The sequence below is a fragment of the Nymphalis io genome, chromosome 4, assembly GCF_905147045.1.
Source record: "Nymphalis io chromosome 4, ilAglIoxx1.1, whole genome shotgun sequence".
Lineage (NCBI taxonomy): Eukaryota > Metazoa > Arthropoda > Insecta > Lepidoptera > Nymphalidae > Nymphalis > Nymphalis io.
The window spans coordinates 8,473,028-8,500,720 of NC_065891.1; the positions used below are offsets into that span (position 1 = coordinate 8,473,028).

At 30.1% G+C, this 27,693-nt stretch overlaps 5 protein-coding genes across 7 annotated transcripts in view; 2 read left to right on the forward strand and 3 right to left on the reverse strand.

Moving 5' to 3' along the window:
• Positions 1-4,810, reverse strand: part of LOC126768182 (serine/threonine-protein phosphatase rdgC) — a 70,343-nt gene extending 65,533 nt beyond the window's left edge. Inside the window, exon 1 of the mRNA XM_050486133.1 lies at positions 4,617-4,810. The gene's annotated coding sequence lies outside the window, so the exon portion shown is untranslated. The remainder of the gene's footprint in view (positions 1-4,616) is intronic.
• Positions 1-27,693, reverse strand: part of LOC126768180 (uncharacterized) — a 276,661-nt gene that overhangs the window by 208,534 nt on the left and 40,434 nt on the right. The window lies entirely within an intron of this gene.
• On the forward strand, positions 7,232-10,710 carry LOC126768210 (CCR4-NOT transcription complex subunit 7-like). The gene is made up of 8 exons (XM_050486180.1): positions 7,232-7,548; positions 7,630-7,740; positions 7,922-8,031; positions 8,360-8,473; positions 8,654-8,772; positions 8,853-9,010; positions 9,868-10,008; positions 10,099-10,710. Exons 2-8 carry the CDS (start codon positions 7,630-7,632, stop codon positions 10,213-10,215), a joined length of 870 nt encoding a protein of 289 aa, XP_050342137.1. The 5' UTR covers positions 7,232-7,548; the 3' UTR covers positions 10,216-10,710.
• Positions 14,302-17,660, forward strand: LOC126768209 (CCR4-NOT transcription complex subunit 7-like). 2 transcript variants are annotated; one of them, XM_050486179.1, is made up of 8 exons: positions 14,302-14,340; positions 14,516-14,626; positions 14,738-14,847; positions 15,067-15,180; positions 15,284-15,402; positions 15,638-15,795; positions 15,869-16,009; positions 17,218-17,660. In XM_050486179.1, the coding sequence occupies exons 1-8, from the start codon at positions 14,323-14,325 to the stop codon at positions 17,332-17,334; spliced, it is 888 nt and encodes a 295-aa protein (XP_050342136.1). In that variant the 5' UTR covers positions 14,302-14,322; the 3' UTR covers positions 17,335-17,660. The 2 variants fall into 2 exon arrangements, with proteins under 2 accessions (XP_050342136.1, XP_050342135.1); XM_050486178.1 differs by lacking the exon at positions 14,302-14,340 and having other exon boundaries at positions 14,365-14,626; positions 15,269-15,402.
• LOC126768177 (chromatin-remodeling complex ATPase chain Iswi) lies at positions 17,641-26,876 on the reverse strand. Of its 2 annotated transcripts, none has more exons than XM_050486124.1 (17): positions 26,619-26,876; positions 26,297-26,529; positions 25,795-26,052; positions 25,379-25,502; positions 24,907-25,194; positions 24,612-24,825; positions 24,083-24,354; positions 23,664-23,891; positions 23,333-23,578; positions 23,113-23,218; positions 20,611-20,750; positions 20,120-20,226; positions 19,913-20,046; positions 19,143-19,258; positions 18,853-19,073; positions 18,182-18,322; positions 17,641-18,107 (listed from the first exon to the last, which is right to left on the reverse strand). In XM_050486124.1, exons 1-17 carry the CDS (start codon positions 26,667-26,669, stop codon positions 17,906-17,908), a joined length of 3,081 nt encoding a protein of 1,026 aa, XP_050342081.1. In that variant the 5' UTR covers positions 26,670-26,876; the 3' UTR covers positions 17,641-17,905. The 2 variants fall into 2 exon arrangements, with proteins under 2 accessions (XP_050342081.1, XP_050342080.1); XM_050486123.1 differs by having other exon boundaries at positions 20,605-20,750.

Sequence of the window (27,693 nt, forward strand, 5' to 3'; positions counted from 1 at the left end):
GTCGTATTAAATTTTCTTAAAAATACATTTTTAATTATTCTCCTAAATAAGGTTACTGTCGTTATTATTTTTTTTAATTTACGGTTATAGTGTTGAAATGGATGAGAGTATCTGTGTACTTGTGTGATAACTGAAACCGTTAAAGAAATATATTTAAAAAAAAACTTTCGAGAAATTACGACATTAGTAAGATTTATATAGGTAAGTGAATCGTACGTGACGCGATGCGAATTACGCGAAACAATCGAACAATTCGTCCAAACGTTCCGGGCACGCAGGCCGATATTTTCCCCAAATGATTTGGCAACTCGCACCCGCCTAAAATTAAAACGTAATCTCACTGAGTCAACGCTCTCATGGCTCTAACACCCAAAATAAACAGTCCTCGAAACGTGACAATTTTCGACCGAATTCTGAATTTCAGAAACTAAATATAATATAAATGCAATCGTGTCCGTCTTAATCAGAAACAATCGTTGTATATCCGGAGGTAGTATGTGTACTACCTGATAATTACTGGCTACCATGTGTGGTAGCCAGTAATTATCAACTTAAACGTTAATGAAGCAAAAACTATTAACTAGTAGGTTCCTGGCATATCACCAATTATTTTAAATTTTCAACAAGTTTTAATTTTTTATCTATATAATGATTATATTTTATTTGAAATCCTTTCATTAAAGTTCTTCATAATTGTGGGGAGAACCATAAAAATAAATAAAAAAGTGAATTATTAAAGTAAGAAGAATTATTATAAAAAACAAACGGGATCAGTCCTGTGTGCTTTTTATATCACTTTCATTCTAAGAGAATTAGCTGCATGCATGCAGCATTTACATACCGAAAGCCATTTTCAAATGAGTTAATTTTAAAATTTAAAATCCATTACCCATTTCAAATTAAGCATTCTGAACAACATTTATGTAAAATACAAAATATTTAATTTTAAATAATTATCTAACTATTGCAACAAATAAAATGTTTTTCAACAAATTTATCTCAATAAGTACGATTAATTTTGTGTATAAAGTAATTAGACTTCTTTACAAATAGCCGGACCTGGCAAAGTTGATGTTTAATGAAATAAATTAACATCGTACGGACATTTATATATATTTCAGTAATATAGACGGAAAATCAGGATTTTAAAAGAAAGTTAGAAGAATCATAAACTGAAAATATTTTTCACATTATCAATCATCATTCATCATCATCATCTTAACTAATATGACTAATATGAAGCACTGTCTGAATGATATCCGTTGTTAAACTTAATGATAACAATTCAAAATGTATATGAAAGGAATTCATAAGTACTCTTCATTAATATAAACCCATAGTATATTAATGGAAAGTTCTAGTAAACAATCTGGGCAATTATAATTGATTATTATTTTAAGTACTTAATTTGATGCGTTCATAACTGAAGAGACCAATGCGAGTGTATTTGCCCCCAGATGGGCGGGGGTTTGAAGCCCGCTCATGACGCCTAGTGCGTTTTTCTTTTAATAATTCAAACCAGGCATCGTCATGCTTTGATTGACCTTCGTGAATAAGGCGTCGCCACTTGGCACGGTCCCCAGCCAGTTCCTCCCATCGGTTGCTAGGGATGTTAAACGCAACCATAACACGCTTAGCGCAATCTTTGTAAAGGAGCATAGGCCGCCCAACAGACCTTTTCGCATCTGCAACCTCTTCCAGTAGTATTTGCCTTGGAAGACGAGTCTGCTCCATTCGATGCACGTCTCGCAGCCACCGTAACCGTTTTTTTTCTTTGAGAATGGTCGTTATGCTATTTATATATACCTATATATATTACAATATATATACACATTACGTAATATTGTAACAATTAAATGTTAGTCTTCGAGATAGAAATTTTATAATTAAAACACAACATTTCAATAGTTCGCACAAAGCATAATCCTTAGAAAATAAAACTATAGCGTGCGTCACACTCGTCTCAAATTCATAAATCAACCGAGATGTTTCTGACATTTGCGTACCTATATAAATACGAATCACTCTCACACTGATATTTTTGCATCACATATAATTAGCACATGTTGAGTTTGTACGGAACGAAGATTTAACATTTCCGCTTATTCACTTAAATATTTGATTTGAAAAAATTACAGCTTTCTTAGAATCTTGTTTATGTTCAGTATTCTTCAGGTATTGATTTACTAATCACTCGTAATCGTTCGATTATTCGACTCAAACTTCATTGATTTAGCCGAATATCATTAAAAAGATCATCAATCCATGTAAAGTATCAAATATATCAACTTTGCTAGTATGATGCCTTCTGGCCACTACCGCCACTCAAAATTATTGCTTCACAAACCACAAACTTCACATTAGTTTTATTTCGAGTGTCACAAGAAAATATCTGAATGCTCGACCTCTTTCCTCTTCTCATTGTTTATCTAAAGCACGTGTCATTATCAAACAATAATTAAAAGTAAAAACCAAAAGAAGTAACTACCTACTTAATATTGACACCACAATTGTTTTATGTAAAATTAATTAAAATATAATTAATAATAAGTATAGAATACCTTTGAATATTTTAATGAATAAAATAAAACATATTTAAACTACCTAAATATATTTTAGTGTTTTCGAAAATATTTATTTAACTAAAAACTCTGCCAAATAATTTGGTGTTACTGGTTTGTAGCTAATTAACTTAGTGGACATTGCTCCATATGGCATTTTCGTTCACCATCGAGCATAAAATAAATTACGAACACAATTAAAGTACATGAAAACTTTTATTGATGCCCGGATTTTAACTGATTAGAAAGAAATCCGATTAATATCCTAATTAAAACCACTGGATCATGAATTAATAATAATTAATTAACAAAAAAAGTGACAATGAATTTTTGAAAATATTTATTATATATAAATATACTTATTTATATAATGAATATCCTCTGAATAATCGTCTATAAAAGCTTATGTCAGATAAATATCCCCTTACAGCAATATAAATTAGTTTTTAATAGTTGCATCATCAAATTGATCATCGAAGGAGAGCAATTGTTTGGCGCGTGGGTATTGCAACATAGGTATGTTATACGCCTAGGGCGGGCGGGCGCCAACTCATTTGTAGGACACGGATCACAACGTTTTAATTAACTAAATAACAGTATACTAATAACTGTCCTCAGAAAAACAGTCAACAATTCAAAACGAATAGTAGCTTTTAATGACATAATTAATCAAAGATAAACGTAGAAAAGTTGATAGTTTTATTAATAAAAGATATAAAATAATGCTATGCAACGCTGTAAATAATGAAGAATTGACGTTTTGAGAACACCTCTATGAGTAAAAGCCACGTTTCGATAAATACGTTTAAGAATTTAAGAAAACTTTAAACAGCGTGACAGCAGGTGTACCTCTTGACATGTCTTTGATATCATTTTTACGGACATGCTATAGTTTTCATGCTTATTTGTCCATACATAGTATAACCTAAAAAAACATAGCGTGTTGAAATAATTTTAATATTTTCCCCTCGATTGCGCAATTTTTCTTGCTTATAGTGTCATCCAATTAGTATTATTTAATTAATTTCACCTTGTTGAAAGCGATTACTTAAAGCACCTAGGATTATTAGATTACATAAAGTACTTAAAGTTAAACGCCAATGTAAGAAACCGTTGAAATTAAACATAGTTGTAAAGAAAACACCGAAAATATTTAATATAATCAGTAATTTATTTTACCTTATTTAGTGAAATAATTTATCGCCAATACAAACCCTAACAAAAATATAATCTAGTACACATTTTAAATAAAACTAAAATCGATTATGCAAACCGAATTGAGTACAAAATCAATATGAACCTACAACTACGATGCCTTATACTTAATATGACAAATAAATATGAACATGCTACATTCATTTTATTAGAACGCACTTCCTTGCGATATTTACCTAAATACATATCTAGATACTTTGCCTTAAAACGCATCTAGTAATATTCTATCTTATCTGCCAGTAATATCGCAATAAACTATACGAAATATTTTTTACGATAGTAACCATTAAACCACAGCGGGTTTATTACAACGACCGTGAGGATAGCAATTGGCATCTAATCCAATTTTACAGACAGCTGTCTGTTATCTGAGAAGATTTTATAGACTCACAGTATGTGTAAGACATTTAAGATACTTCTTAGCCGAATAATTAAAACATAAATGTATAACGGACATTATGTTTCAACATTTTATTTTACAATTAGAAAATTAAACACTACAACAGCAAACTGTTTACCATTAGCTTACCTATGATTTGATGCTTACAATGATATCTTATTGACCCAAACTATTTTATACTTAACAAGATTAATATTTTAATAATTTTATGTTATAATTAAATTGTTATTTTACTAAAAAAAGTTGGAATTATTAATAAGATTGTTTTATAAATATAATTAACTATAAAAATATATTGTAATATTGCGAAATACAAAAAGCCTACAAATGAAACCAGGATAATCCTGTTCATTTTCATTTAATAACAAAGAAAAATGATTTTATTTCATCTACAATTTATAGTTATATATTTATATTTATAGTAAAGGTAAAATACTTACAGGGTCCGTGTAAATGCAATTGGTATATATTTAAGGAAAGTCTCAAAGTAAATTAAGAACCACAAATTACACAATATTAACACAATTAAATTAGTTACGTATAAGAATTACGTGAAAATCAGCGGTTGCAAAGTTAATCATCGAAAATCGCAACGAATTTTTAAAAGAACCCCTTAACCGAACTCCAAGACAGCCCGCGGACGACTAACGGAACGACGGCTGGCGCCTTCCCGCGCCCACCTACGCAAAAGCTTCCGCAATTCTTACAACTGCACTAAAGCTCATATGACAGCCAGTTTTCGTTGGAATAACAGCAATTTGCGTTCTTTTTTATTAGGTAGTAGTATTTTTCTATTAGAGTAGTATTTATTATTAAATTTCTATTTATTATTTTATATTGGATTATAAATAAATCTGTTTTAGTATTTCAGCAAAATATGTATTATTATTCAACAAAAATAAGATTATTAAATACCTTAGAAGATACCTTAACTTATATGTGCTGTTACCACATATAAGTTAAGTAGAACAGTTACTATAACAAGTTATATAACGCTACTGTGAGTCCAAAAGGTCAAACATACATTAAAGTAATATAATATTAGGTTAAAGTTCTTACCTTAAGAGTTAAATTAAGAATTCGTTATATTTAAGAAATCGGCAAAAGGAAAGAAAAGTTCATCAAACTTATAAAATATTACGAAGTCATTCGTATTCAGGCTCTGTTGTGGAGTACATAATTTTAAAATATAACCTCTTTTGCGCTAATAGTCTCGTTAATATTTTAGGTACTACTTACATACTATTTTACCTACTTTAAAAGCATGTCATATATAATGCAATCAAAATTAATGGCTTTTTTTATTATTATTATGAACTTCTCAAATAAATTGTTACTTCGAAAGCACCTTATACTTATTACATTTCTAATAGAAATAAATAAATTAAAATATAACTACCATTAATTATAGCTTAAAGACAAATTAATAATTATGAGTTGTTAGTTGTAGTTTGTTTGAATTCAAATAATTCATTTAAAATAATTAATTATTACATATTTAAATGATTACCTAAGCCATAAAATATAATTCTTAATTTTATTAATGGCTTACCTATAATACAAATGATACTCACTGTTAACAATTTACGTTGGGCTCGATTAAACGACATTATAATATATTATGATAGCTTTTCAATAAATAACATAATGTTTGCGTTATATCAAATTTAAAATTGAGTGTGGTAAGGTATCTAGTGTGTCTAATGAAATAAATGAAAAACATAGTACATTTTTTGAAAAATATTTATTTGATTTTTTGTTTCCTAGTATTTGAATAACGAACCAGGCTAATAATATAAGTATTTCTAATAAGAAATTCTCGGTAGCAATCTGGCATTATGAAATTAGGATTGTTACACTCTCATGCTCTTGATGCCGTTGTTCTGCTTTTGGTCACTCTCCAGTCGCATTATTAACCTTTTTGACTTTAAGAATGATGAAACAAAGATTTTTTATATTACTCTCGTAGCATCCTTAAAATGAACCTTTTGAACTTTAATGTATATTTCAAATGAATTAAACTTATAAAAACTTATAAGATTACGAATAGTTATTTTATTGATAATATGTAATGCAGCAAAGATAATATTAAAAAAGAGATCAAAACAATTAATGACTACTGAATCAAGCATATTCACTAAAAACATTAGCAATAATTTAAAAAGTTATGGATTCTTCGTTTGGGTTATTCTGTTGTTGTAAACCGTACTTGGCCGTATTTCAAAATGAATTGCTTTCAGTCTCAAACTCGTTATCCGTTCCCGAGCTACGCTTTGACATATTGAACTAATAAAACAATATAAAACATAACTTAAAAATACATATATAATAACAAAAATAACTGAAAATAAAATATTATGTAACTATACACCAAAAACAATAACAACTTTCGTTACCGAATTTATTGGGACGGATAGTGACGTTAACGATACAATCGACAGTATTCAATTATCAAAACGTCGCTGTTTTTTTTTTTTATAGAATAGGAAGGTGGACGAGCATATGGGCCACCTGATGGTAGGTGGTAACCAAACGCCCTTAGACATTGGCATTGTAAGAAATGTCAACCATCGCTTATAGCCAATGCGCCACCAACCTTGGGAATTAAGATTTTATGTCCCTTGTGCCTGTAATTACACTGGCTCACTCACCCTTCAAACCGGAACACAACAATATCAAGTATTGCTGTTTTACGGTAGAATATCTGATGAGTGGGTGGTACCTACCCAGACGAGCTTGTATAAAGCCCTACCACCAGTAAAAAAGTGTTTTGTCAATATCGTAGTAGTTATTAGCTATTAACCGTATAATTCCCAACTCTAGCCTAAGTTACCACACGCAATATAATTTAAATTTAGTTTTTATAATTAAGAATCTACTGATTTCCTTTATTTTTAAAATTGTAATGCGCAATAAAATATATGGTGCTAATTTTATAGTATTAGTATTTTATTAATGTAAGCAAGCTTTATGCAAACGCACAGACTACTGTAAAAAAGTGCGAAGCATGTACCATCATTATTGTCTATGCTTCTGTCATTTCATTTGTCATCATGGCATGCCTATCATTGAGTTGAATGTACATCGTTGCAATGATTTTTTTAATTTTTGGCTTACGTATTTTAAATTTGCCATAACGCACTTCTTTTAAGCAATCTAAACATCACCGTCTTCCTATCTTTAAGCACTAAACCAGTTAAGAAAACGGAGTGTGTTGTTTACAAGCCTTATTTATTTACAAGCGTTGACTATCATTGAAGCGTTCTTGTTGAAGTGGTGTATATTTATGTTATTATAAAAACCGAAAAGAGGCTTTTTATATTGCGAAATAAAATCATATTTTGTATCTTTGAAGGACGAAATCAATAAAAGGTCAGATATCTATTACTTCATTCAATTTACAAAATTTCATTAGTATTGTTTGTAATTTATAACTAATCATAAAAATTTTAGATGCCCGCAGCGAGTTTTGGTTCTCTTTCTTCACTTCCAGGGAATAGTGATTGTGGCATCAAAGATGTTTGGAATCATAATCTGCATGAAGAATTCCAAATAATCAGACAGGTATTTCATGAATAACATTTGTTTAAAATGTAATTTATAATACAAGGGCTGAGTTACTAATGTATTTAACATTAACGGTAAAGTAATTTATTGTTTAATTGTAATGTTAATGAGCTGAGTATAAATTGTTCAATTCAATATTATTAACATAATACAAATAATTTGCTTATAATTTAAACAGGTTGTTCAAAAGTACCACTGGGTTGCAATGGATACTGAGTTTCCTGGTGTAGTTGCTAGACCTATTGGAGAGTTCAGATCAACAGCTGACTACCAGTACCAACTGCTCAGGTTCAACATATTAATTGTTATCTTTAGTTATTATAAATTTGTTTATATTAATATCATTTTAATAAAGAACCCCCTTACAATATATCTTACTATATCTGAACATATTGACCTAACACTGAATAAGGATGGCAACTAAGATATCTGCTAAAGTGATGTATGTTGAAACAGTATCAAAATACAAGCTTATTATTAAAATAGTTCTAAAGATTTATTCTCTTATAAATAAACAACCTTGACATACTTTTCAATTACATTAGTTTTTACAACTGTTTTTTCATTAATAATTATTATACTGATTAAATAAAAGTGTTCTATTTCTTGTTTACAGATGCAATGTAGATTTGTTAAGGATAATACAGCTTGGTCTCACATTCATGGATGAAAATGGGAAAACTCCACCGGGATACACCACATGGCAGTTTAATTTCAAATTCAATTTACAGTAAATAAAGTTATAAATTTACTAATGTAACACCTTACTATATTAATACATATAATAATCTTTTTACACTGGTTTGTTTTATAAACTAAAATAAAATAAAAATAAAAAACTATAAAATTGTGCAATTTAATATACAGCTAATAATTTTATGTTACACAAAATATTTTTTTTTATTTTCAGAGAAGACATGTATGCACAAGATTCAATAGATTTGCTTCAAAATTCTGGTTTACAATTTCGCAAACATGAAGAGGATGGCATTGAACCTTTGGAATTTGCTGAACTTCTAATGTCATCAGGTATCAATCTACAACCAACAAACCTATATAAAATTTTCTAACTATAGAGCATATTCAAGAATTTCTTCTCATACTTTTAGGGCTAGTTCTTATGGACAACATTAAATGGCTAAGTTTCCACTCAGGTTATGACTTTGGATATCTCCTTAAGTTATTGACGGATCAAAATTTGCCACAGGATGAAAATGACTTTTTTGAAAGCCTAAGGCTATATTTTCCAACAGTTTATGATGTAAAAGTAAGTTTTTCATTTCTCATACCTAATTTACTAACCAATTATTTTCTTTATAAAGAAAATATTCTGCTTACCCTCAATATGTCCTCCTTTGATAATGAATGACTGATGTTTATATCAGAGATAGAATCAACATATTGTGTAGGGAGAACTGCTCCCCAGCTGTTGTTGTTAATGTATGAATTAATATAAAACAATAATATTCCTCATATTAAATATATCATGTAAATAGGTTCTATAATGTGACTTCCAATAAAGCAGAGATTCTAAAAACCTTTAAGCAAGTTTCTAGTTTTCAAACAATAAATACACATGCACAAATAGCACATACACATACGCAGTACATAAGGCCATAGGTTACTTACAAGTAATTTTTTTCAAAAAGGTACTAAAACTATTTAAATGCCTTGTTAATTTTTATATGTATTTTACTTTGGTTCTCTCTTTACCCCATTTGCCAATCCTGTAGGAAATCATCTGTAAATCTTTATTTATATTTTATAACTACGAAAACACTAACAATGTGTTACTTAAATATTGCTAAGTTATTACCTAAGAATGATATAATTGGAATTGTATTCAATAGTTTTTAAATTGCTTACTAATTTAAAATACTAGTACATAAAGGTCTTATGTTTATCAAATAATTAAACTTAATAAAAATCTTAAATAAAAATCTCTAGTATATTTTTAGGCTTTAAAATAAACTATGTGGTCTTTACACCTATTCCTTTCAATCAAGGTAGCTACCAAACAAATGGTTTGCATTTCTGAATTCTAATTTATAAATAGCATCATAGAGAATGAAAGTAAATGTTATAAACTGCTTGCTTCATAAAATATATTTTAATTTGTTTCAGTATTTAATGAAGCTTTGTAAGAATTTAAAAGGTGGTCTTCAAGAGGTAGCTGACCAACTGGAACTACGAAGAGTGGGACCGCAACATCAAGCAGGATCTGATTCACATCTCACTGGGATGGCTTTCTTCAAAATAAAAGAGGTGAAGTATATTATGTAACATTTTTTTTAAATGTAACTGTAAACTTTATCAACTTTTAATTAATATGAGTAATTTTTCAATTATTTTCAGATATTTTTTGACGACAATATTGAGAGTTCAAGTGGACATCTATATGGCTTGGGGGCACCATTTTCTGTGAATGCAAATAACTTTCAAGACAATGGAGAAAACGGAAACTCTTCCTGATCAGGGGAATCTGTGCGTGTGACTAATCTCACACCACAACCACGAATATTCCATCTCACTGAGTAAAGACAGTGTCGAAAATTAGAAAATGAAAAATTTTAATGAGTTTCAAATAATCATTACGCTCCATACAAGACATCCGCACACTACAGTTAAATCTTATTATTTTATCCTTACTATTAATTATACATTTTTTAATGACATTTATCCAGATTATTTTTAAATTAAGATAGATAATTAATTTTAAATTAAAATAGATCTTTTCACACACTGATGCACAACTGATTTTAATTGCATGAAAAATACTATAACACACACATTTAGCTTGAAAATGATAATGACGATGCAACATTGTGTAAATTATATTAAGATAATCAATTTATTTTACATTTTATTTGTGATAAAACAGTTTGATGTTTATTGTTTTGTACCATTGGACAAAAATGTAATTACTATATTTAATTAAGTTATACATATTATACTCTCTTAATAAATACTTTTAAATAAACAAAAAATTTTACTCATTCCTTTTGAATATGCCACCTGTAGGTAAAAAATTAAAACAGCTCTCTTATAAGTTTTAAAATATAAAACTGTAAGACAGCCAGGTCTGTAATTAATGAAGTAAGAGTTTTAAAAATATATTTTTATAAATAAAAGATTATTGTAACCTTTGCAATACACAAACTGAAACCTGGATATATAATTTTCTTTCGTCTATACTATACCGATTATAATAGATTTCATTCTCATAAAAACATTTATGAAAATTTAATATATTATATACAAAGACCGATGGCCAATTTGAGCAGACGAGTCCTTGTTGTTGTCCACCGATGATCGTGGGTTCAAACCCGGGCAAGCACAACTGAATTTTCATGTGCTTAATTTGTGTTTATAATTCATCTCGTGCTTAACGGTGAAGGAAAACATCGTGAGGAAACCTGCATGTGTCTAATTTCATTGAAATTCTGCCACATGTGTATTCTACCAACCCGCATTGGAGCAGCGTGGTGGAATAAGCTCCAAACCTTCTCCTCTAAAGGGAGAGGAGGCCTTAGCCCAGCAGTGGGACATTAACAGGCTGTTACTGTTACTGTTTTACTGAGTCCTTGTGTTGAGACCGCAGGCAAACCGTGTACGAACAGCCAGGTGAGCCAATGACCCGAAAAACATGACGGCACCCAATGGGATGCGGAAGGATACACCGTGGTAGTAATTTACGTCCGGCAGTGGTCTGCCGTTGAATAAATAACCTACCTATAAAATATTTTTGATACTACAGTAGAGGTATTATTTCACGATATTTTCTTATCAAATGAGATATAAACAAATATTATATGACAATCATTACCAATATAACTATCGTTCTAGTACATCTCAACGCACTCCCTGACTATTTTTATTTAACTCAGTATGTTTATACAACTCTTGAAATCCAATTCACACACCACATCACCCCCACACCGACTGAGCTGAAATTTCGTGCATACTTTTTGCTAGTCACCAAAAACTAGTATAGAATACTAAATTTTAGTACACATTTTGGTACAATAAAAAAATTAAATATATATTAAGTACTTAATTTCGAATATCTCTAACTACTGTCCAAATTGCAGGGTATTGTATTTCATTTGCACTTTTTAATTTACATAAAACGTTTATAATGTAATGTCGTAGACTTTTTTATGGATATTTTTGTAAGCAAAATACTACAACACTTACATACTCACTTTCTACAAATTTCAAAACAGTTCTCGTGCAGATATCTTAATTACACGGCAGCAACCAGCATTCATTTGGCGAATGTTAAGATCTTCGATCAACAATAATATCAAAACCGACCCAATTTCGTCTGTTATGTCGACATATTAGGCTTTATTTAAAAAATATGCAACATTTGCTAAAAAATATCCCTATAGCGATCCTGAAATTATAAACATTCATGCTATAACAGTTCCATATTTATTACTGATATTAATGACTACATTTATAATATTATCCTTTACACATAACTGGAGAAGAAAAAAGAATTATTATATTAATAATAATCTTATATATATTTTTTTTAATTTTATTCTTTAATAACAGACACAAGGCACACATCATTACCAGTATTAACAGTTACCATATTTAGTTGCACATTAGTGGTATATGAAATGATTTGGTAATGTTTCATACACTGCCAATGCTTATACGGTGGTACCCACTACTATCTTATGACTCAATTGCCCGTCTGCCTTCTATTTCTAAAAATATAAATATAAGGTGAGTTACGACAAAGTCGCACTGTTTGCTTATTGGTATTACTTATGTAATATGTAAACAGTAGTAAATTCAGTTACCAGCGATCTACACTGGCTGGGCGAATTCAGGTTTTACTTGCGTTCAGGGTCCATATTTTTTTATAACGTAATAAACAGTAATCATCATAAAAAATAGAAAAAAACTAATTCAACATTAATTTAATTTTCCGAAGATTAAAAACAAGATATATTTAAATATTGCTAATATTTAAATATATCATGTTTTTTTATGTCGAGTGTGTATCAAAATACATAAAGAAAAAAGAAAAAGCTGTATCGTAAATATGGAATGTAGAGGTAAAAAGTAAAGTACAGGGGGCCGAGAAGAGTGCCTAACCAGCTCGCGTGGCTGCCCCACCATGCCACGCTTAATCTAAGTGTGGACCGTCGCGCTGATTAGTGACCGGAAGGTGAGGTCCCGGCGGCCATTTCTGGGTAGATCGGAAGCCCTTCCATCTGTCAGATCAATGTATTTTCCCTTTTGGAAGCTTCTTGGAGCAACACGCCCCCACGCTTCTACCATGTACCTGTCGTGACAAAACGTCACTCGCTTCACGTCTCCCTTCTATAATAATTGTGGTAGCGCATCTTGTAAAAAAAAGGGTCGTTTGGCGGTGCACACCCTCACTATAAATACTTTTTTTTTTTTTAATAAAAAAAAAACTATAAATACGCTGTTCACTCACGAATGTGCGGATGCTATGTCATCTGAGCAGGCGGCATATCGCGCGTGGATCAATGGCTGTGTAGTAGGGCTTCTAACATTTACTCACTAAAAGCTACCTAAAACAAAGACTCAAACTCCTGTAAAAAGGCATACATAAAAGCGGATGCCAGCCGCATTGTGCAGATTGGCCTTGTTTCGCATCCTACGGACTCCCGTAGCTTCTAACGTCTGACCAAGTCTATGCAAAACAATTTCTGCCAACCTTCGCTGCCATCGCTCAGGAATCCGGACGGACGATCCGATCCTCCTTTACTACTAATATTCCAAGTACAGTAATCGAGTTACTTATCCGCGCTTCGCCATCGTGTGAATCGCCGTTCGGATACAGTAGCGTTTCTAAAATTGCACTTTTTTGTAGCCAAGGTAAATAATTTGTTCTTATACTCAGGAATAATAAAAAGAAAGAACTTTTGTGATTAAGACATCATTTTGCAAAAATATACCTAATAATGTGTAGTACCTTCAAGTCAAGAATGAATAGGCATTTTCTAGGCAAGCGCGCTCTACCTTAGACTGTATTATCATTTTCCATCAGGTGTGATAACAATCAAGCGCAAACTTATATATTTATATATAAGTTAGCGCTGGATAGTAAAAGATCGTAATATATTTTGATAAAAGTTCTCATTATATATAAGTTCATTGTAATCGTGTAGAAAGATAACATAATTATGTAGTTTTTTTTACTCATTCTTTTTTTCAATCGATTATATTTTTGGGAATTCCTTTCGGGATAATTACTAAAATGCTAGTAAAGGTCGTCAAACATGATAATAGAATAAAACTTCCAAAAATAACTTTCTTCGGTTGGTGTCCTAAATTTTTAAAGGTCAATAACAGTTGATATCGCTAATATGGTAGCAAATATATTGAAGAGCTATAAAACGAACCAAAAGATTTGAATTTTCTGTTTTAATAAATATATTTTTTAATAAAACAAACCTTAAATTAAATATTAAACGTACCATTTAAAAATAAGCAAAACGAATAGGTAATAAAATATGTTTGGGTATCCTGTAATGTGACATTTTTCATTTTAATCTGTTAAGGTTCAAGGCTACAACATTAAAAATTATGACAAGAATAAGGCAGGTAGGTAAATTAAGTCTATTCCTAAAAAATATAACTTATTTATAAGCTTACCGGTGTTTAAGTTAATATTATTAAAGGGCGCAAGTAGTAAAAATATAAGGCTAAAGCATAAAAAACAATAAGTTGAAAATAGTCTATATTTCATCATAATAAAAATTGCGATATGACTTTACAGATGCCGGCCGTTAACTTCGATTTAATTACTATAAAATCTTTTAAAGAGGATAATGTAATTAAAAATGTTTGGAATCACAACCTTCATGAAGAATTCCACATTATTAGACAAGTATACAATTTGGATAAAACTGATTACTTTTTAATTTGAAGTTATACAGTAAATAAATTTATTATAAAATTATGTTCATAAATATATATTTATACAATTGATTGATTTCAGATAGTTCAGAAATACCAATGGGTAGCTATGGATACTGAATTTCCGGGTGTAGTAGCAAGACCAATAGGAGAATTTAGGTCCACTGCTGATTATCAATACCAGCTTCTAAGGTACATGTTTAATTGAATAATTATAATCATAAAATTGAATGTTATATGTTTTCTACTGAATAATTTACATTATTATTTTTAACAAGTATAAAAAAAACTGTTATTTTAGTTTGTATTGTAATAATTTTCATTAAATACTATGTATTCTATTAACACAAATAGAAAGTACCTGTTATTAAGAATAAAATTTAAAATTCCTATTTTTCTCTGATGTTATAGATGTAATGTAGATCTGCTAAGAATAATACAATTAGGTCTTACTTTTATGGATGAAAATGGAAAAACCCCTCCGGGTTGTACTACATGGCAATTTAATTTTAAATTTAATCTACAGTAAGTATTATTTAAACATTATATTTAAGATTATAACATTTATATTTGTTTTAGTCTGCCTAGTTCCATATCTGTATATTTTTATAAGATCTCTTGTTAACAGGGAAGATATGTATGCTCAAGATTCAATAGATTTGCTACAAAACTCTGGACTTCAATTCAGAGAACATGAGGAACATGGAATAGAACCCATTGAATTTGCAGAACTGTTAATGTCTTCAGGTATTTAAGTAGTCAATAATAAATGTCGACAAAATTAAACATTTAAGAATAAAATAATTACCAGTCCCAAATTTATGCCTAGGCCTATGAGCCCCAACCAGCTAAAAATAATATAATTTTTATCTCTTTTGAAATGGGGTGGGCCTCAAATTTGAAAGTGCCTATGCTCTTTTAAGTCTAGGCCTGATAATTACATTGGTTGCTATGTGTTCATCATGTTAATGAATTCTTGCAGGTATTGTTCTAATGGACAATATAAACTGGTTAAGCTTTCATTCTGGCTATGATTTTGGATATTTACTTAAACTTTTGACTGATCAGAATTTACCACAAGAGGAAAATGATTTCTTTGATAGTCTAAGACTATATTTTCCTACAGTATATGATGTCAAAGTAAGTAAATATTTATTGTTTTTTTTTTCATATTAGATTGAAGAAGTTACTAACTACAATTGTGTGTCTGCAGTATCTTATGAAATTATGCAAAAATCTCAAAGGTGGACTTCAGGAAGTAGCTGACCAATTGGAACTTCGAAGAGTAGGACCACAGCATCAAGCTGGCTCTGATTCTCATTTGACTGGTATGGCATTCTTCAAAATCAAAGAAGTAAGTTTTTATACAAATATGAATTGAAGGCCTTATAAACAATTACTTATATAAATACAACATCAAGTAAGAATGCTTTTAGTCTCATGTTGCACCTTTTATTTAGTAATTTCATTTTTAAATCAATGAAACATGTTTAAATTATGCCTGTTATCTGAGGCACGTTTACAGACAGTTTACATGTTTGTTGGCACTGTTGGTTTGATAACTTTGAAAGTGTGTTTCCGAGCAATTTAATGTAAGAAATTCCTCATTTAAATTTGGGTTAACTTAACTACTAACCGATGTGTGCTTTTTATCAGTTCCACTAATTTATTTGACATTTAATTTTGTCTTATAATAAAAAAAAACTAGGTTATTATAAATTATATGTATTCATGTACGTTAATATATATATGATTCTCAGTAAATTAATAGACAAAACACTATTATTTGAATAACTGATATTAGCGTAATGAATACAAACATAAGTCACCAATTTAATTTCAGTACCTTGAGACTTCAAGAGAAATCCATCCTAAATGTTTATGTATGAAGAATTTATATTGGGAGATTGTTTTGATAACAAAATAATAACAATAAATCTTATAATTTATAACACTGACTCCAAAATAGTAACAATGTTTTCACTTTTAATTTTTTAAATATTTGATGTAATAGAAGAGAAAAATATTTATATAGAGACAAAAAGTAAATGAATTGTGATGATTTATAACAAAAATTAGTTTTGGCCATTTATTTTCAAAAAGTGTATTATACTATGTTATATATACTAATACACTTTGTATTACTATATATATAACATAGTAACTATTATAAATAGAAAATTATTAATTTCTATTTCTTAACATGACCCATTCAGTGGAATTTTAAGAAACCTGGTAATATGATAACCAGTAGTTCTGCTAGATGTGTATTTAGAAGCACAGTAACAGTTCTAGTTATTGCTATTATTTTGGGATACAGCTATTGAAACTAATTTAACAAAAAAGAGCTGTTTTCAGTATGTTTTTAATAAAATAGAAATATTTATGATATTATTATATGTATTCATAATAATATTGACTATTGTTTTGATAGAACCAGTGACAATCATTGTATAAATATGAGTTGTATGCATATGCTTACAATAAAGTTTTGAACTTAGCCAAATAGAGCCTACTTGAATAAAATATAATTTGATTTTGATGTAAATAATTTCTCTGCAGGTTTTCTTTGATGGAAACATTGAAAGTACCAGTGGACATCTATATGGCTTAGGAGCGCCATGTTCTCCCAATGCAAATAGCATGCAGGAATGTATAGAAAATGGCAGTTCACCATAATTTTTTACTTGTTACGTAAGTTAAACGGCGCCACCAAGTGTTCAATTTTTTAAATATTATGTGTGTAATAATATAATTGAACAAAAAAAACTGTGATTGTTAGTACCTGAGAAGGCAGGAATAAGTAAGGTTATTGACATTATAATAAAGTTATCTATGTTTACTACAAAAAAATAAACAAATATTATTTTTCAAATGATGTTAGAGCACATTATGTAAATGAAAACAAACAAAAAAATTATTGAATTCATCTCAATTTTCAACTTGGCATGGCGTGCGTCGATAGTGTATAACATTGTGCAATAATAAAAATAATGTTTTATTTATCAGATTATTTATTTAACTGACCCATAATCAATCAACACCTTCATTATATTTAATCAATACACCATAAAAAGGGAATGTTAACTAGTCAATTAAATTAAGATTAATACTCAAGGTAAACAGAAGACAAGAGAGGCCTTCTAAATTTAAGAAATGGACATCTTTGATTTGTGGAAACAATTTAATGTTTTTACTTTCAGGCTGTAACCGATCTAGTGACCCTTGTTAATTTGGAGGTAACTGGATTTCATTTTTTCTTTTTCTTATTCTTCTGAGCAGTATCGGGAGTATTATCAGCTTTACGTTTTCCAGCATTTGCACCTTTCCCAGTACTATTTCCACCAGGTGTATTTTGATTAACTCCACCACTTTTCTTTTTCTTCTCAGCCCTTTCCTTTTCTTCCAATTCTTGATTTTCTCGCTCAATTAACGTTATAAGTGTATTGCATCTGTAATTCAATATGAATTTCACTTAATAACTGAAACATAAAGATTATTTGAAGTACTTTACTGAAACACTAACCTGCGCTGAAGTTCAACTGCTGTACGTGATTTCAAAAACCAATCAAAACGGAACTGTGGTGCTGCGTGTACAGCAGCTCTTAATTCTTCATATACATTTTCTTTATCAAAACCTAATTTATGTAACATGCATACTAAAAACCTATAACAGAAAACAGATTATTTTTAGTAACAAATGAAAATTGTTTGTTTCTGTATTTTATGTTAGCATTTAAGAATAATTTTTTCGATGACATGGATAAGCACACTAATTTTTTAAGAAACGCATTTTATTCCACCGGTACTGGTGGTTGTGCATCACTTTTACAAATTAACTAAATTGACATTTTATTATTACATGAATACCATTTCAAATATTTTTCATAGATATATCTGATATAATACATAGACCTAATATGCTAAAATCTTATTAACCTTTTTTATAATTAAGAATTGGATAAAGCGGACATAGCATGCATCTTATAATCTTTTTTTTCATGAAATAAGTAGGTGGATTTGCACATGGCACTATGTGCGGTGGTGACCACTTAAAATCAGGTGGCCCATTTGCCCGTCCGCCTAGGTAAAACATAAAAAAAAAGTTACTATGTTTTGTTTTCACCCCCAATTAATATTTTATATTGCTAAGATATAATATATGCGATAAGATATCACTGAATAAATAAGTAGTACCTATCTTCTTCTTCAACATAATTTTTTCCTTTATTAGTACCATAAGAGATTCTTAATTGGTGGAATGGTGCTCTATAACGCGCCATTTTAGCATCCAAAGCTTTTTTGATTGAGGCTCTTCTCTGTATTTTTGCTTCACCCCTCTCAATTTGCCCCATTATTCTGTCTATGTCTTGAAGTTCGTGACACCTTTCCCAAAATACAGCTGAGTACTCCATAACCTTAAAAACATGGGGATAATTTTATAATTAAATTCTAAACATTGATATTACTCTAGAATTTTTACGTACCTCCTCTGGTGTTTTGCCTTCAACGTCTTTTGCAATATTTTCAATATCATCTCTGCCATACTTTTCATTGGCTTTAATGAACTGGTTAAAATCGCGCTTAGTCCAATTTGTAAATCCTAACAAAACAAGTTAATAATTTAAATGACTAAGATATTTTTTTTTATATTTTAAGCAAATACGTAGAGTTTATCATTTGGATTTTATTAATTATAATGACAATCAATAATGGATTTAGATATTAAAAAAATTAATACATTGATATTTTAAAATTTAAATAATCTGCTTTTTGTGTTCACCTCGGTGAAACAAAGTTTGAAGATGAAGTGACATAACACTTCAGAATTTGTAATTTAGTAAAAAATGTCAATAAATATAATATTATGCTATAGCATAGTATTTATATATAATAGTATAATTAAAATAATAACGTAAAAATAAATTAATCAAATGAAATAAGCATTGGCTTTTATAAATGGTTTTTGAATTACCGGTAATGCATGTCAATAGAATAATAATAATTATAAAACAACTAATTAAGACCTCAAGAAAATGGTTGAAAGAAAATGACACATGATTCAAAAAAATATAGAATACAAGTATGTTGTGAAGACCATTTTTTAATATAAATTATGATGAAATATTGATAACTTTTGAATTCCAACATTTTGAAATAAGAAAAACTATCAACAGATGTTTTTTAAATGATTTTGAATACACATAGTAGTCTGCAAACACTAAATTATCATGTTCATTGTAAATTTTGAAATTACCTTGAGTTAGCAATTGCTCTTTTTCTTGAACTTCTTCTTCAGTTAGAGATTCAGCATCATCTATTTTGCGTTGTTCTTCTCTTTGTATTTTAGCTGCATCAGGACCTAATTCTGGATTTCGTGGGACTTTATACCTGTATTATTAAAAACAATTGTTTAATATTTTATATCTTACATATTTGAATTGCATGATATTGGAAAAATTACCCAAGAGTTTTCCGATAGTGATATATTTCTTGATCCAATAGCTCAAATAGTCGAGGTGGGAAAAATTGGAAATCTTGAACGATTGGCTGCTTCGGGGGTCTTGGAGCCTAAATGAGAGATAATAAAAGGCAAAATAAAAAATTATAATAATTGAACAGAAAAATAAGAAGCTAACTAAAAATAAGCAAGAAACTATACTACAAACAAAATAATTTATTGAGCATTAACATCTAAAAAAAAATTAAAGAATAACTAATTTTAATACCATAACAATATATATAAGCCATAATAATAAATCTATTACTAATAATTATTTTACGCAAATAAATAATATATAATATGCTCTTACATTTATACTTGAGCATAAAGAGCTAATTAATGAAATACATAGTATACGAGCTGATGCAAATATTGAAACAGTAACCACCACCACATAAGCCACCTCTGTTGCTGGACTCCATATTTAGCTCTTTACACTTATTTACCTGTACCTTAGGCGCCTTTGGTTCAGAGACACGAAGTGCCTCTCTGAAGTACGCGTCCACGGCGTAATTAGCTTTACGTTCTCTCTTAGGAGGTTCTATCCAACTACCAATAGGTATTATCTTCTGTTTTTCTCTGTAATCTTCACCTGTTTTGATAAAATGTCAATATATTATTATATACACAACCTATACATGTAATCCAACTGCCTCGTTGGGCTAGGGCCTAGGTTATGTGAACGCGAGAGGCGTTCCCGTCTAAATAAATACTACAAAAACAAATGTTTAAGAACAATAGACATTTAAGAAAAATCACACGCACATTCGAAAAAGTAACAACACAAATACATTTCCTAATAGAATACATACAAAAATTGGGCGAGGCAATCTCCTGTAGACGTAGGGAATTGTAAGCAGTTTTTCATGATATACAGTAACAGGCCGTAAATGTCCCACTGCTGGCCTTCTCTCCTTTATTTGAGGAGAAGGTTTTGGAGCTTATTCCACCACGCTGCTCGAATGCGGATTGGTGGAATACACATGTGATAGAATTTCAGTGAAATTAGACACATGCAGGTTTTCTCACGATGTTTTCCTTCACCGTCAAGCACGAGATGAATTATAACACAAATTAAATACATGAAAATTCAGTGGTGCCAGATAATAAGCCGAGATGGGCCAGTGGTAAGAACGCGTGAATCTTTCATGATGTAATAGATATTTTATTTTTTGCTATGGTTAAAGATTAAAATTTCTGCAATTATACATAATAATAGCAATTAATTATTTAAATGTATATAACATTTAATAATGTATGTAATATTTGAATCGATTTTTTATATAATATTGTGTTAGTAGATTGAAGAAAATCGATGGATTTGACAATGAAACAACAAATAGCATTGAGACATTAATACTAAGAATTTAGGAATAAATGGATAAAATTACCGGTACACTAAGCGTTGGAGCGTTAAATTACCCGTCAAAAATACGTTGCAAAATAGATACAGTAATTTAATTGTTTATTAACCAGTAATAATTAACGAAGATTAAATATTCTTAATATTAGGCGGCACTATTCGGCATTCTTAATATTTTGCCATTACATGTCGAATGAGTTACATGTATGTACCAGCAAAGCGACTAATTGAGGCGGCGCCGCTTGTACATAAGGACAGTTTTGACCGCGTGTGAGGCGTTACATTCTGCGCTCTAAAGGCATATCCCAGGACATCCGTCGATTCGAGTTGATTCCCGCATTGGACCAATAAAAACTAATGTTGTCAATAAAATCTCACATAAATCACAAAAACCTTTGTTTCCGCATTTGAACTTTTCGTTTAATTTTTATGTAGTATGAGATACGTTATTAGAAATATATACCCTCATCTCTTATTATATAGTAGTACATTGATAAATCGCAAGTATGTTGCCTAGCTAAATCATGGATCAATTAATATTAACTTTAATTTACTTTTTTTGTTCAACTTCCCAGATTCGTTATTGATGAAAATCGAACTGCCAATCAGCAGTATTTGGTATTGTTGTGATCCAGTTTGAAGGTTGAGTGAGCCAGTGTAATTATAGGTACAAGGGACATAACATCTTTGTTCCCCAGGTTGGTGGGGCATTGGCGATGTAAGCTATGGTTAATATTTCTTACAAAGCCACTGTCTATGGGCGTTGGTGACCACTTACCATCAAGTGGCCCATATATACTCATCTGCCTACCTATTGTATAAAATATATTTCTAATAACGTATCTTAGACTAATATTTAATAGTGGTCGCCGTACTTCTTTCGACCGTAATTCATTTTTAATAAAAATATAACTTCACATAATACAAGTATAAGATACAATGTTTTGAATTTCAATGAAATAAATTATAGCCTTAATTTACTTACTTACTAAATTATAGCTTGATTTCATTCAACACAATTATACAAAGGATAGGAAAATAAGTGTTAGTTGGATGAAAATGGCATTAATACAATCAAAAAAATCAAAGAAAATGAAATATAAAGCGTTTTATAGACATGACAGATTGTCTTTGCTTTTAGCATTCGCCCATACTTCTTCAAAATAAATGTCACTCATCCTTGCGCCTAATATGTTTAAACTCACCCTGGGTTTAAACATATTCCAATCGATGCAGAAGTAAAGATAAAAAAACCTTAGATTTACATATTCTATGCGATTTGCCAACTGCTGTATTATGCACAAGAAATAGTTCTTGATTAATTTACCTTTATTTATAATACAACACTTTTTCACTCAACTAGTTATAACAACTTTAGTAAAACTTTAGTAACTTCCAAAGTATTGATTACAACTTTGCAGACATTAAAAATGCCATTTTCTCTTGAATCCATACTAAATGTCAAGATTATTCAAGATCTCGACTAATTATATCGCATTAATTCGATGTCAAAATTGTTTATTTGTCTTTACTCCTCTTATGGTTGGAATAGGCTATGAATAATATTTTATTACATTTTTAAAAATCAAACCTTCAAACTGATATACGGAGTCTGTTGTAGCACCAGGTGTATCCATTGAAAATGCTCTCAATGATGACTCTCCCAGACTTTCCAATTTTTGCTTGAGTTCTTCTGTCTAAAATTTTATATAAAAATAAATAAATATAATGAACCTGCATCTACTTGATTAAGTGTTGATTTTAGTTATATATAAAAATGACATCATACACTTTAGTGAAATAAAACTTACTTTTGATTCACCTTTAGCTAGAATTGAATCAATATCTTCATCTGTAATTTCAGAATCTTTTGAAGAGAACACATGATTTGCACCATGTCGGATCATGTTGAGCATCTCATCTTTATTGAGTTGGTTTTTAATATCTACTAAGCGACCTGACTGAATGACCAACTTATCTAATCTCAATTTTACTTCAGCTCGTTCAACAATTTTCTCTTCAACTGTGTTTTCTGTTATAAGACGAAATACTCTTACCTATAATTAAGATTAAAATATATGTTATTGTCTACATTTTCCATTTGGCCTTTTTCCTATTTAAACATCTTGTTGCTATACATACTTGTTTTTTTTGTCCAATACGATGAGCTCTGTCCATAGCTTGCAAGTCCATTTGTGGATTCCAATCAGAATCATAAATTATGACAACATCAGCAGAAGTCAAGTTAATACCGAGACCTCCAGCCCTTGTAGATAACATGAATACAAACTTTTCACTTCCCTCTGCATTGTACTCCTCTATTTGCCTATTCCTATCTTCATGGGGCGTCTGGCCATCTAAGCGACAGTACTAGAAATAAAAGTAACAAAATTAGCTTAAAAACAATATCATCCTATTATATTAGAATTCAAACACATTCAATTTGTTCAATTCATATGTTTTGATAAATTCATTTAGATTTAGTTTGTGTTTAGAATGCTAATCTCAAAATCTCTTCTATTGTCTACAATTAAGGTAACTTTGTATATGTAAAATCTTACTTTGTATTGTCTCCAAAGACAATAATCTTCAAGAATGTCCAGCATCCTAGTCATTTGTGAGAAAATAAGAACTCTTGAACCCTGTTCTTGTAATTTGGGTAATAGTTTATCAAGAATAGCCAACTTGCCACAGTTGTAGACTAAATGTTCATCTGTAGTATAGGGAGGACCAGGTTCAGCCCCATCAAACAAATAGGGGTGATTACAACATTTACGCAACTGCATGAGAATGTTTTGCAATCTCATTTTTTCCACTTTACCAGCTCCATTTACTGTAAAATATTAAAACAAAGGGATTGAGTTTTCACAACACAATAATTAGAAGAAATAAAATTATAACTAAAAGAAGAGAAATAATACTCAACATTGTAAGTATATATTTACAAACTTTTAACAATTAATTAGATAGGACATAATAATTTTGGTTTATAAAAGATTTTTTATGTAAAAGATGTTGAATTGATTATGTTTAATTATCTAAATATTGTTTTCTATTCATAGTAATGTATATCAAATCTCAAAAACGTACCAACATCTATATCTTTCATTAAAACCTTAGTGTACCATTCTCTTTGCATTTTACTCAAACCTACATAAACCTTAAGTTCTTTTTTTGGTTTAAGTTTTTTTTCCACTTCTGCTTTAAGTCTTCTCAACAGAAATGGTCTTAAAACTGCATGCAGACGTGACACTAATTGGTTATCACCAAGTGCAGCATTAGTGTTAAACCAGGCATCAAAATCCTGAAATAAAAATGCATTTTCACAATTTTTAATAATTATTATCTTTCTATTAGCCAGAATAATTGTGTTTAAAAAACTTACATCAGAACTATTAAATACATCAGGCAAAAGGAAATTGAGCAAGGCCCATAATTCGTGAAGATTGTTCTGCAGAGGGGTTCCTGTCAACAAAAGTCTATTCGTACTTTTGAATTCACGAAGTAGTTCAGACAACTTAGACTTTTCATTTTTGATACGGTGAGCTTCATCTATGACCATGTATCTCCAGTTAAATTTTTTAAATACAGATTTTTCCCTAATTATCATTTCATAAGATGTAATGCAAACATCCCAATTGCCAGGCATGAGGGTCTCTCTTATGAATATGTTCTGAAAATATATACATGATTTATACTATTCAGGCAGAAATTTAATTTTTTTTATTTAAATAGTTCATCATGATAATATGTTTGAAAATGACATAAGAATATTTAATATAAATAAATACACTAAAATTTATTTTGAACAATAATTATTATAATTAAATTTTTATATAAGCATTGTACAATCTTACCCTAGTTTCTTGATCCCCAATAAGACAAACTGCCTTGATAGTAGGACACCATTTTTTGAACTCATTCATCCAGTTCGTAAGAGTAGATTTTGGCACAATAACTATATGTGGTCCAGGAACATTTCTGAAATACCATCATTACAAGTGACGTACACACTACCAAATATATAGATTACAATTTTTTTTAAATAGCCTATTTCAAGAAATCAATACTTTTTAAGAATTATTTGCCTAATAAAAGGATTTATATTCTATCCATAAGAACCAGAAAGATTTTGTTATACTTTTAACAAATTGTAATAGTAATCTTTATTTAATAATTAAAAAAAAAATTGTATATTTAATTTTGTTTGAAGTAAACTTTAAAATTATTAAATAACAAATGTAGATTACTAAAATTATAATGTTTTTCTTACTTGAAATTTTTCATATATCCTAAAAGAGAAATAGTTTGCAATGTTTTCCCTAGACCCATTTCATCCGCTAAGATACCATTTATTCCATTTTCATACAAGGATATCATCCAATTTAACCCACGTACTTGATAATCTCTCATTTCACCATTTTTAACATATGGTGGGGATGATTCAAAACGAAATATTGTCTTCTGTTTTGTATTTGTTTCCGCAAGCAATTCTTCATCTTCTTCTTGTTCCGTTTTCCGATGACGATGGCTACACAATATAAACATCAGTTTACCAACAAAACAAACATAATTTGTTAGGTTAAGTTAGATTTAATGTTGTGAAAACCTAAGTTTGGTAATGTCAATATTTTCACACACATATTAGATGCACGCATCACGCACGCATCATGCACGCATCATGCACGCATCACGCACGCATCATGCACGCATCACGCACGCATCATGCACGCATCACGCACGCATCACGCACGCATGGTCGCCATTATACTTACTCTCCAGCTCCAGTAGGCTCAGGCTCAGGCTCAGGTTCTTTAATCTTTCTAGGTCTACCGGCTTTAGGTTTTGGAGGACTATTTCCTGATTTAGGGGTATTACTCATAAAGTGAGAAAAAATTTCAGTCTGCTTTAGTAAAAAGTCAAATCGTTTAGCACGATCAGTTTCAATTTTGCTTTCAAAGTCTCCTTCCTTTCCTCTAGAGGACGGCGTGTCACTTGATGAACCATTCTGTAAATTAAAATGATTGCAAGAAATGTAATTATTAAAGGTTTCAAAATATCGATCTTAAATTCTTAATGGTTTGCCATTTTCCTTACAGAATTATCACCCGCATCTGCTGCATCCATCGGTTCTTCTGGTTGCGACATTGTTCCTTAAATAAATTACACTCAACAAAGAGTGATAAATTTATTTTGATTCATTTACAAAGCTTATTATTGTTAAATTTATACTAAGATAAAAAGTAGAAAACTAAAAACGTACTAGAGTAGCACAAACTCGATGCCTATCTATGCCGGGCGCGAAAAGTAAATTGTGAGTACAGATTACACACAGAGTACAAAAGGCCTTTAAAAAAAACAGCATTCTCAAAGCACAGGCAAACCGCAAGCATAGATAATGTAAACTATAGACTGCAAGTCGCAACTAAAATCTAAAGCCTCCAATACACGTTATTCCATTGTATTCTACTGACATAAAGCTTCAAGTACACGTTAGTCCAGCTCCCAGCGTGTTTGGTTAATATGGCGTTCACTTCACTCAGCGGGTCCCACTTAGTAAACTATTTTAGTTACAACGTTTTCCAAATAAATAAATAAATAATACCATATGTATCACTTATCTGTTGTAGCTATATAACATTAGATATGATGTCGATAATCAATATGGCCAGGCCCATGAAACTAAAGTAGGTACTAAATTTTATACAGATATTTTTTAATAAAACTACCCCGTAACCTTATCATGTTATTTTATATTACACGGATTTAGTGTACTGTCTATGGTATGATATTATTTCCGATTTTAGCCACGCGCAAAAATATCTTTGTCGGAATATAAGCAACATTGACATTGATTTAACGCGATATCATTGGTCGAGATCTTGAATTATCTATTATAATTTGTATTTGCAATTATGCATTATGAATGTATAGTTATATGTAAATACATATATAATATATAAATTATACATAGCATTCAAATTCAAAAGTGAAACTTATTTTGTAAAAACCACGATTTGGTCTTTACTAAAACAGAACACTAAATCATACAAAGTGATATAAATTACTCTTAAACAGAAATAGCATAAAAGAACACATTCAACAAATCACAAGTGTGTTTACTAGTAAATTAATGACTTTTCACTTTACTTTTCTGGGTACCAACAAACTT